The 12,024-nt window shown below is 34.4% G+C and overlaps 3 protein-coding genes across 3 annotated transcripts; 2 read left to right on the plus strand and 1 right to left on the minus strand.

Moving 5' to 3' along the window:
• Positions 1–134: 134 nt before the first annotated feature.
• arrd-7 (Arrestin C-terminal-like domain-containing protein) lies at positions 135–2,524 on the minus strand. The gene is made up of 7 exons (NM_064166.4): positions 2,347–2,524; positions 2,052–2,157; positions 1,838–2,000; positions 1,680–1,789; positions 613–1,027; positions 384–568; positions 135–332 (listed from the first exon to the last, which is right to left on the minus strand). Exons 1-7 carry the CDS (start codon positions 2,520–2,522, stop codon positions 228–230), a joined length of 1,260 nt encoding a protein of 419 aa, NP_496567.2. The 5' UTR covers positions 2,523–2,524; the 3' UTR covers positions 135–227.
• A 2,463-nt stretch (positions 2,525–4,987) lies between these two features.
• Positions 4,988–7,541, plus strand: arrd-8 (Arrestin C-terminal-like domain-containing protein; the record flags this gene model as incomplete). The annotated part of the gene is made up of 5 exons (NM_064167.4): positions 4,988–5,169; positions 5,877–5,982; positions 6,028–6,193; positions 6,763–6,869; positions 6,938–7,541. 5 exons carry the CDS (start codon positions 4,988–4,990, stop codon positions 7,469–7,471), a joined length of 1,095 nt encoding a protein of 364 aa, NP_496568.1. The 3' UTR covers positions 7,472–7,541.
• Positions 7,542–7,928: 387 nt separating this feature from the next.
• Positions 7,929–11,196, plus strand: Y17G7B.22 (C2H2-type domain-containing protein). Its single transcript, NM_182169.5, has 7 exons — positions 7,929–8,071; positions 8,448–8,563; positions 9,065–9,169; positions 9,241–9,387; positions 10,048–10,191; positions 10,480–10,578; positions 11,088–11,196. The coding sequence occupies exons 1-5, from the start codon at positions 8,006–8,008 to the stop codon at positions 10,115–10,117; spliced, it is 504 nt and encodes a 167-aa protein (NP_871969.1). The 5' UTR covers positions 7,929–8,005; the 3' UTR covers positions 10,118–10,191; positions 10,480–10,578; positions 11,088–11,196.
• Positions 11,197–12,024: the final 828 nt, after the last annotated feature.

Genomic DNA, 12,024 nt, shown 5'->3' on the forward strand with positions numbered 1-12,024 from the left:
CTCTTCCATTTCAAAAGATGAGGGAAGCCAGAACCGCGTGATCACCGTTAAAAATTCGCGAGGTTAAAAAAACCTGAAATTATTTTTTTCTGTATATTTTCGGAAATTTTTCGGAAATTGTCCACAAAAAAATGGAGCGTTTTTTTATTATCATCTGAAAAGTCGGAACAAAACTGCGGAACATGGCCGAGAAAAACCAGTAAATTCGGCCACCGATTTAAAATAAATTAAAATCCACTTTTTGCTGGCAGTGGAGGTGCGTATTCTGGTGGAAGTTGAGAATTTTGCTGTTGTGGCAAGTTGTTGTAGACTGGGTAGCGAGGAGCGAAGGCCTGCAAGTTTTCCGTGAGCATTTTGCTGAGAATTTCAAGCTTGAAGCTTACCTCTGCATCCTCAACTTTCCCAGCTCCGTGTACAGACTCTTCATAGCTTGGAGGAGCTTCTCCTCCGGGAGACGCTGGCGGGGCCGATGGAGCAGTCGGGTAGACTGCTTGAGACGCAGATGCTCCGGCGACTACAGGATATGGAGGAGCGGAGACCGATGGCATAGTTGGCATTGCTCCAGGAGCTGGAAGATAGAGGATATACCATTAAAATTCAAAAAAAAATTGCCTGCTTGATTCATCTGTCGAATTGGGATTGTTCCAATGATCAATGGGAATTCACATTTCAAGCCACCTCCGAAAATCTGTTGAGTTGAAACTTTAACGGTTAGACAATAATCCACGGCGATAATCGGACAATTAAAAGACGGAACAATCGCTGGAATCTTCATCGAAAGAACCATTTGCCCACGGGATTTCGCTGGAACATCAGCTACTCTTCTCGATTCGGCAACCAACTTTTCGTCGTTACGATTATGAGTATGGGCTGTGACGCCGATCATGTTGCCGTGACTTGCGTGGAAATGCGAGAGCTGTGTCATTTTTGCGCTAACTTCTGAGACGGCAACCTTTGAGCCGTTATCGATGTTTACGGTGATTGGCATGATTTCTCCGGCGACGTAGCCGCGTTTTGGGAGGTTTACCTGAAGATTCATACTATAATGGTATTCAACTGTTATATCATTTAAAGTTCAGACGTAGATTATAGGATGAAGAATAAGTATTATATTCTTTCAAGGAAAACTTGTTGGAAGTGTTTTTTTTGGGTTTTATCAAATATGAAAATTAAGTAGCAAATCATTAATGATACATCATGAATAAAGCGTCAGTGATTACTATTTGAACTTTGCATTCCATCTGTTAGTGTTCAAATAACCCCTTTTTTACATTTTGAACAATTTAGTATGTTTCAATATTATTTCTTCACCATTATTGATGTATTTAGAGCTACACTCTTTTATTAATGTCAGTATATACAGTGCGTGCAAGTTCTATATGCCACCCTCTAAATTTTTGGTTATGACAATTTCTGTGTAATTTGGTGAGCAAAAAGTATTGAAATCGGATTCACAATAATGAAAAACTTGTACTCCAAAAGTTTTGTGATGATAAGATTTTGTCAATGGTGCTTTATTGCAAATTGATAAAGAGAAGCGTACAAAGGTTGTTTTTATTTTATTTTATGATGTTTTTGAGTTAGTAGCTAATTTATAGTAGTAGACAAAAAACTGTGAAAAAAATTATTAACATTTCTACCACATTACCTATCTTCAATTTAATTCGATAATCCCTTACCGTAATTGTAACTAATCCCTTTTTGAGTATCAGTCCAGTATTCTTCGATGCAGTATTCACCATCGGGTTTATTGCAGTTGGAGTTATGTTCAAATCGAACACCGGAATCACTGAAACGACATTTTTCGATTCAACCCAAAGTTATTAAACGAATATACCCGAAAAGCATTTCCTCGACTTTTTATTAAACTTCCATGGTCTGTCTAATTCCACGTGGACATCGTATCGAATATGTCCGTGACAGCCTTCAAAACTTGGCGCACAATTGATGGGGAGGTTAAAAGCAAATGGGAAGACATTGGTGCCAGCTGGAAGACGGTCCTGAAACAAGAGTTTGTTGAAAGCGTGAAGACAGCTTAACCAATAACTCACAGTTCCATCTCTCGACTGCCATGCAATCGATTCTCCGGTCAAATAGTTGATAGTCGCGTTATAGTTCACATTCTCCGTGAATCGTTCCCTTTCTCCACGTGTGTTTCTGAAAGGCATTTTGTTTTTTGATGTTCAAAGGGTTTATTTTACAGGTAAGCAGTCTAGTAAAAAAAAGACAAGCTATCGTATTTTTCCGATTAGTGACTATTTATTGAATTATGGTCTTTAGGTAAACGACTATTAAGGGAAGCAAGTAAAAAGTGCTGAAATCAGAAATTCAAAAAATAAAACTCACGTCCTATATGTGCTGCGACTTTCACTCCAATGCGTATGTGCACCTCCGTGAATGCAAATTTTCAGAAACCTCGCTTTGATCCATTCACGATTCTGTATGATTACTTTTCCGGTGACAGCCTGTCCTGGGAAGTATACATCGTTCGGAGCGTCGTACTCAATTCGCAAGTCGTCCATTTCTGGTAATATTCTAATTATTATTAGCTGACATAATTAATAGTATGAGAATTTTTTAAAAATGCGTAGAATTTCAAAATTATAATTTTGACTGAAATTTTCAAGCTGAACATTTTGAAGTTTTTAGAGGGCTAAAAATTTTTTTTGAATTTTCGCCTAGCAAGATCAAACTGAATAAATTGGCTTGGAAACCTGGCATAAAAATGCTTATCGCAATATTTTTGGTCTGTAAATTTTTGATTAAATTTTCTAGGTGGAAAATATTTATAGCGCATTTTGTATAGAATAATATTTTCTGGTTTGACTGAATTATTCTTTGCTATAAAATTTTGGCTGAAAATGTTTTTGGAAGAACTTTACTAGTAAGTTTAGACTGAAAATTCGTAGCGAAAACATTTAATTATTTTTGGCTAAAAACTCCTGAACAAAAGTTTATAATACCAATTTTTCTGGAATTTTTCAAAGCTTATGTTTTCGACGTAATAATCTAACTTTAAACATTAAAAATTACAAAAAAATCAACAGAAAATCATATCGATTCTGAAATATAAAATCACAATCAAAAAGTTGTTTCCAGCACACTGAAATAATTATGAAACTGCTCTCAAGAATACATTAAATTCAATGATAGCACTTATCAGTAGAGCCAGCTTATTTGGTGACTAACAAAAAACGGTGAAAATTCCGTCACTAGGTTTGCGAAATTTTCCAAAATGTGCATGCATTTTGGACACCTAGATAGTATTTGTTTTGAGAGACCTAGGAGGGGGGAAGAACAAATATTGTATGTTGGGATGGTATTTAATGTGTTAGAGACCAAAATCATAAAAACAAGTAGTAAAATGGGATGGAATAGATCAAAATGTAGGAATTTAATTTTTCAATTTATTTTAAGAAATTTATCAACGGATTCGGGGAATTTTGTTCTAAAATTTAAAAAATTGACCGTTAAATTGTTAAAATTTATTATTATTAATATGATTTATTATTATAATTAAGATTGTTAAAATAATTATAGAATTTTTCTAAACTTTTGCAAAGTTTGTCAAAAAATTACACATAGTTGATTCTCTTTTGATTTTTCGTTTTTTTTTTCTCTAAAATTATTTTTTTTTAATTGGAAAAAAACGACAAAAAATCCAATACGTAACATGGCAATCGGCGAAAAATTTTCAATTTTCCTGTAAAAATATTTAGAATGCAATACATTTTCTTCTTTGAAAAATGAAAAAAAAATCATAAAAAATCCAGAACTAAATAAAAATTTAAAACTCATATTTTGAAGAATATCTTGAAGTTAGAGTTGAAATTGAGTAACAAAAATAACTAAAAATTTGAAAAAAAATTTGAGGAAGGAGGCTTTTAATTTTTTCCTAAAATTCCTATTTGAATTTCTCCTAAATCTCCAGCTAGAAGTTATATGCCGTACTTTTTTGCTCTAAAATATAAAATAAATGAAAACGGTTTTGTAGGAACTGTTTCAAATAATTAGAGGAATTTATTAAGCTTACAAAAAAACATTTTGGCCAACTATGAACTATGTTTTGTCGCGTTTAAACGCGACAAATCATTTTTCTCAAAGAGAAAAAAATTTGCTATATTTCAAGTCAGGAAACTTTTTTTCTACTCACAATTAAACATAGCGAACCTAATATAATTTCCAAACTTTTTTTTATGGTGGTGGAATTGAAAAAAAACATTTTTCGGGTTTTTTGAAATGAATTTCGTAGCTACAAAGACGGTCATACATTCATTTGAAAGTACGGAAAATTTGCTATTTTTATAGTCAGGACACTTTTTTTTTGCACGAACATAACCAAAGCAATTTAAACAAAAAAACTATTGACTGTAAATTTTTTGGTTAGTTTTTTAAAATATATTTTGCCTTCTGAATTTGGAGCGAATTCAAAATAAAAATGGAATATCAAAATTTTAGCCAAAATTAGATTTTTCAGGGTATCTTAAATCAAAACCCCGTTAACAATACACTATCTTTAATAACTTTAATAATATATAATCGATAAATTCCAATTCATAGCGAATTTTTAAAAAAAGCACACCGATTTATATTTAATAACCATGTTAACATTAAAAACTTGTGAAGAACCACGTCATCGCATAAAGTATAAATACACAAATAACCCATAAATAGTATATTGTTCTGATTCATGCTCAAAGTTTGCACTGAAAAGAAAAAAAAGACCAATGAAGTACGTTGTCTATGACGTTTTTGCACGTTTTCAGACTTTATCAATTTTCCGGCAAGAAAACATGACGTAAACATGGTGCATGTTTTATAAATAAAAGTTATTAGTTGATAAGAGAATGGAATGAACTGAGTTGTTTCTTTTTTAAGATTTTTTTTCTAGTTTTTATTCGGAACTTATTTATATCAACTAATTGTAAAGAAAAATATTGGATGTAAAGCTGTAATATAGTATAATTTCATGTCAGACTTACAAAAAATGGGAGACACCACATTTCTCATTGAATTCGACCATCCTGCCGCTGTATACTCCCCTGGACAGAATGTAGCAGGGAAGCTAACAATCAGAAATCGAAATGCTTTAAATGCACTGGCTCTGAAAATTTGCATCCATGGAGATATTGAAACGTTGTGGAGGAAATTTGAGAATAAAGGGAGATAGTGAGTTTTGGGGACTATTTAAAATTTCAAAAAATAGTCAAGAAAAACGAGTTTCAGTAAAAAAATTTCTCAGAAAATTCAAGTTTTCGGCCAGAGTTGTTTTTCCAGAAAAATCTGAATTTCTCAATTTGGGGTTAGGCATTTGAAGTGAGCCAATATGTAAGGTTCTGAAATGAAAGTGACGTAGAGGAAGATTACTTACTAATTTATAAGTTCTGATGACATGAAAATACAACTAAAATCGCCAATAGAAGCTTCGTTAAAAAATATATGAAATTATTATTGCCGCTCGTTTTATGGTACATACAAAATTTAAATACTTCCGCCAGATATTCATCTCTCTCCTTTCCAAAACAGTAATCAGATTATCCACTATTTAAAGGTACATTCAAAATTTGCCGAGCTTGGCTAATTGGGCAAATTGGGCAATCTTGCCGTGCTGGGCAAACTCCGAAAAATGAGAACATTTTGATATTTCTAGAAGCGCCAAAACTACTGAATTTTTAGCACAACTTTGAACTCAACTTCATGTTATTTTACTATAATTTTTTGAACAAAATCAACAGTTTTGGCCAAATTTGAAAAAAAAGCCTATTTGTGATGTGTGCGGCAAATTTCAAAATTTGCCGAGCGCGGCGAATTCGGCTGAACCAGTTTTTTGAAATTTGCCGCGCTCCCCTGATTTTAACCACCATATTTCTTTTCAGTGACCGACATGGTCGATGGTATCGTAGCTCTGAACATATCAACTATACTAGCAAGATAAACGTCTTGGAAGGAATCGCCCAGCCATGGAGTTCCATTGAAAACGCGGTTAGTAAATTTGAATACACTTTAATATTTACACACCACATTTAGAACAATAAAATCCCTGGCGGTGTGAACATATTTCCGTTTCTCTTCCAACTTCCTGCAAATCTACCACCGAGTTTTGAAGGGACGCATGGAAATGTTCGATATTCGGTACACGTGGAATTAGATAGGCCATGGAGGATGAATGTTGAAGCGAAGAGGGTGTTTTCTGGTGAGTTGGAAACGATTTTGATACGACCTGAAAAAGAAAAGAAATCATGATTTAATGTGAATATTTTTTGTGTCAAAATATAATATCTCGCAAATCCGCAAATTGTCTTTTTTTGCCGGAAATTTTAAATTTCGGCCAATTGCCGATCTGCCGTTTGCCGGATAACAATTTGCCGGAGAAGACGGAAACTTGAAACTGTGCCTTTTTGAAATTTTCCCCCGTTTTTTAACGATATTCTCATAGAATTCACTGACTTTTAAAAATAGATGTAAGGCTATTCATCGGATGTGTACAATTTTTTCGTTTAAAACTGAAATTCTGAAAGTTCCAGAAAAACTCACAACTATCGGCAAATACAGATTTTCCGGCAAATTGGGCAAATTGTCAATTTGCTATATTTGCCGGAAATTTTCAATTTCGGTAATTGCCAATTCGCTAATTTTGCCGGAAAAATCGTTTGCCGCTGAGCCCTGATTTTAACCCCGTCTGGGCTAAACTGAAGCTTGAAATCATTAGCAATTTATCTATAAAAGCAAATCACATTTAAAATTTAATTTCGAATATTTCAGTGATTCCGGTTATCGATTTAAACTCCATTCCAAAAACAATCAATCCAATGATCGTATCTTCTTGCAAGCATTCTGGATTATTTTCTAACAAAGAGGTTAAAGTTAAGGTAACATAATTTTTTTTATTTCATGCTAATAACAAATAATGACTCAATTAACAAATTAATATTTACAGATCTCCATCCCAAAATCCGGATACATCCCAGGAGAGACCATCCAAGTATCTGCTCTAATTCAAAATCACACGAAGAAGCCTATATATTCTATAAAAGCAAAATTGGAGCAGCACGTGCATTATCAGGCTCAACAAGAGAATTCTCATCTATTTCCAGAAGAACATTGTCATAAACATTGTGAGCATAAAACTGCTCAAACCACAATGTCGAAAGTTGAGAAGAGTTGTCACGTGGAATTTTGCTCAAATAGCCAAATAAATGTGCCACTTGTTCTGCCGAATCAGTTGGTTCCTAGTTTTCGAACAGGAATTATTGAAGTAGACTATTGTATTATTGTGGATATCGGAGAGAATAAGAAATTGAGATGTGAACTTCCGATTACTGTTGGAACAATTCCCATTGGAGTATTCACAAGACCAATTGCCTATTCTATTACGGAAGCTCCTCCTAAATATGAAAACTTCAGTCAAATTGTAGAAGATTCTCAGGCAAGTGCTCCACCGCCGGAATATGAAAATGAAGAACATTTTTAACATTTTTTCGTGTGTGTATATCGAATTCTCATTTTCAGTAAATTAAATTTTTAATTTGCCGGTTTAATTACATCAGTGTAGTGCCGGCGGATTTGCTTCATGACTGCTAAGTGAGCAGATGTGCATGTGCATTCTTTTGTTCTCTATGTCTCTGCGTACATCCGCTTCTCGCACAACGTCTCCCGTAGTTCATCGATTGCTTTAAGTATTTCATAGTAATGTATTTTCCGTTTTGAAACGTTTAATGCAATGAATGAATTTGAATTTGAGTGCTCAGTATTTCCAATTTTAGAATAAAAAAAAAGCATTTTATTTGTCCTAAGTGATAACTTGTATAAAACAATTTTGTTTCGAATACTTTCAGACAAATCCAAATTTTAATGCAACTGTATTATAAATTTTTTTGAAAAGCATTAGCTGCACGCTTCTTATTAAGACTAATTTGAAACAACTTTTCAGATGTCCTTTTTGAGAAATTTAACTTTAAAAAATCTGTTGCCTTCTGTTGGGGATTGAATTAATTTCTTTAGAATGATGTCATCAAAGTTGACTAAAGACGAAATTGAGAAGAAAATTGCTGAGCTTCAAGAATTACTTCGGGTAAGTTTTTTGAGGTTAAATATTACAAAAGACGAGAAAAATTATCTGGCGTGTGTAACGTTTTAGAAACGGGCATGAGTAAATATTCCAAGAAGTAAAAAAAATTCCTTTGAAGGATTATATTTTAAATTAATTTTTTTGGAGTATTTCGTACGTGCCTTGTATAGTTTTTTTGGTATGGCTTAGCAAAACATAATAATACAAATCCAACAAATAGACTATTTCGGAAAATGGAAATGAGGTTAACATATTTAGCTTTTGAAGAAAGAATTTCTTTATTTAGTTTTTCAAGAATACTTATTCCCGGTGCAAGAAACACTTAACTTTGTGGGTATAAAAACTAGGCTAAAAATAATGATAATTTTTTCAACTTCAGACTGGTAATTATGAAACTAATAATGGACCTGAAAGATTGAAAACAATTGACATAGAAGTCGGAGAAGTAACAGAAGGAGTCAGGAAACTCAATGTAGAATGGAATGAAGATAATGAGTGAGTCAGAGTTTCTGGCAATTTCTTTTGGAAGCTGCCAGAAAAAATAGCGAAATTACAATTTGCCAGAACTGTAGCCGTTGCCTTTTTGCCGAGAATTTGTATTTTCGGCATTTGTCAAGTTGGTATTTGTGTTGTAGACCTGCTCCAAACATATTAACCATATTAGGCCTACCTACTACTAGGAGTAATGTTTTTCTACCTAAAGCAAAAAAAAGTAGTAAGCGAAAATTCAAGCTTCGATTGAATTATCATTTCAAAAAGAAATAAATGGAAAACGTATTGTAATCGCTGAACAAACTCCAAAAAATTTGATACTTTTTGATGTTTTTTGGTGCACCAAAACTACTAAATTCTAAACAAAAATCTGGTTTCTGAATAAGTTCCGTGTAGTGTGTCTGTTTAAGCATCAAAATAACTCAATTTTGTGCCATCTTACTAAATTTTTTTGCGACAGTATAAATAATTTTGATCAAAATTGTATTGCCAAATTTTTTGCAGGTTGCTGTTTGCTTGTCAAAAATGTATGAGTGCCTTTCACGCTGAATCGGATTTATCGAATCACGAACAACTAACCCATTTCAACAGAAACATTCCAAGAAAAAAGTTTGTTTACCGCTCTGATTTGAGCAATTTCATAGCTCAGAATAAAACGAATCGCATAACACTATTTTCAGGTTTAAGTATTATTGTGATAAATGCAATGAACGATTTATTTATGAGCATTTATTGTATAGGCATAAAGAAGAACACTTGCATACTGGCATAATTCCTGGCGTTGCCCTCATAGATGAATTGCGAAAAAAACACAAGATGACAAAAAGGTAACAGAAGTTATGCAGTTAGACTTTCAAATTTAACCTATATGATTTGAAAGAAGGCCTTTTAAATAGATCACTACAGAAAAAATTAGGAGCACGTTGAACGTATGATTAATGGGGTTTTTGGAAAATTTTAATTTTTTGAAAAAATATGAAACTTTTTTCGCCCCACTCTATTTTAAATTGTATTAGATAAAATTAAAATAAAAAAATCCAAAAAGCTCCCAGAATGTTTACCTACCTCTAAACCGGGGATATGCGGCAAATTTGCCGTTTGTCGAGCTCGGCAAATTTCGAAATTTGCCGTACACATCAAAAATTTGGCAATACAATTTTGATCAAAATTATTGATTTTGACCCCAAAAATTTAGTAAAATGGCACAAAATTGAGTTATTTTGATGCTTAAGCAGACACAGTACACGGAACCAGTACAGACACCAGATTTTTGTTTAGAATTCAGTAGTTTTGGTGCTTCAAAAAACATCAAAAAATATCAAATTTTTCGGAGTTTGTTGAGCGCGGCAAATTTGCCGAATTTGCCAAGCTCGGCAATTACGTCTGCTCTAAAGATTGGCGATGTGCCTGAAAATGTTGCTTTGTTTTCTGCTTGAAATTAAACAGAATCCTTCTTCTAATAATTCTCCTACATTGACTGAATTTAGTGACTTTTTCAAAAAGTACCCAAACTCCTGCGACCACTGCAGCAAGAATTTTGATTGCAATCAACATTAGATAGAGCATAGGAATGAGGAGCATAAGGGATGGGAAACTGATGAAGAAGACGATGTCAAGATTGATCCAAGCTTGTAAGTTTTCTTTTTCAAAATGTGAAAATCAGAAATGTTTGTGGTTCGGCAACTTTGATATAATTGCCGATATCAATTTCAAAAACTTCTCGTAGAAAAACTGAAAGTTGCGAAAATGCCACTGTAACCGAGAAAACCTCGAAGCTTTTCTCAGCAACACTCTTTTTTACCAAGGATGCCCTCGGCACCAACAAAATAGGCCGGTGGTATTCTTTTTATTGATATGCACATAAATTTAGCGGTTCTCGGCAGAGTTCTTAATTTCCGACTAAGACTAATTCATTGCAGGTACCCTTTCATATGTGAAGACTGTGTTGGAGCAGCATTTGGCTCAATTAAATTATTGAAACGACACGAAAGAAGTTATCATGAAATAGATTGTACAAGGTACAGGGAAACATTTTCCGTTCTATATGATTCCAGCTGATTTCCTGATATGCGAAATTAAGAGAGAAAACTGGGGCTTCCGTGTAGGCGTTGAAACGCTTACCTGCCTGCCCTCAAGGAGACCGCCGCCTGCCTCTCGCCTCAATGTGCGCTTCATTCTAAATAGGTGTACTTTTTTCATATCTTAATTTTATTTTCAACTACTTACTTACTTACTTACAATGATAGAAATGAGAAAATTTGAAATTTTCAAACTAACATCAAAATGCAGAAAAGAGGCGTGAGGCGGGCAGGTTTCGAGCAGGCGTCAGGCCCTGAAACCGCGCCTGCCTACTATGGAAGCCTTAATAAAGGCACAGTATTTAACTGTGATTCAGCAGTTTTTCACAATAAATTTTGGATATTTTAAAAACGGAAATGTTTCAAATTTCTGACTTTTGTTCCAATATTTAAAATTTGAAATTTGACAAATCTTACCTTTACAACAACAAAAAACAACGAATTTACAGCGATGAATCCGACACCGATATACATTAAATCATCAGAAGCCAAGTGGTTTAAATTATCTTTCATATGTTTGCTTTTTTTTTAAATTTATAACTAATAAATATGAACACATAAATTGGAAACGGTTTAATCGAATCTGGACTGACATTCGTTATCCGGTTTGAGCATTCAACTAGTCAACAAAAAAACGCTGTGACATCTGACGTTTCACCGATTGTACGTAGGTGAAGACAAATGGCATAGTAACACAGAAACAGATCACCGAGACTGTGGAAAAGGTGACGCCGGTGTAGCCAATAAGGCGGTAGGCCTGAAAATGGTAGATTTCAGGCTTCTTGTAGGCTTTCTAGATTAGAAGGCGTCAAAACCTACAAGACAGGCGCCTAGGAGGCCTACAAGGTAGGTGCCTAGAAGGTCATGAAAGCCTACCAGCCAGGCGCCTACAAAGCCTACACGGCAGGCGCCTAGAAGGCCTACAAGGCAAGCGCCTAAAAAGCTTACAACGTAGGCAGCTAGAAGGCCTAGAGCGCCTACAAGACAGGCGCCTAGAAAGTCTACAAGGCAAAGACCTAGCAAGCCTACAAGGCAAGCGCCCAGCAAGCCTACAAGGCAGGCAGCTAAAAGGCCTAGAGCGCCTACAAGACAGGCGTCCAGAAAGCCTACAAGGCAAGCGCCTAAAAAGCCTACAAGGCAGGCGCTTAGAAGACCTAGAAAGCCTATAAGGCAGGCGCCTACACGGCCTACTAGGCCTACTCGAAATAGGCCGAAATAAGCTTGCTATGCAAATATGTTAAACAACTTTTCTCCAAAAGTATATTATTCAATTGAAACTTTTTTAATTCGCAATTTTTTAAATCTGAAATTATACTATATTCTGGAGATTGTTAGCGACCAAAAACTTCATATGTTGTTCAGAAAATAAGATAGAAAAGAAAATAG

The sequence above is a fragment of the Caenorhabditis elegans genome, chromosome II (genome assembly GCF_000002985.6).
Source record: "Caenorhabditis elegans chromosome II".
NCBI lineage: Eukaryota > Metazoa > Nematoda > Chromadorea > Rhabditida > Rhabditidae > Caenorhabditis > Caenorhabditis elegans.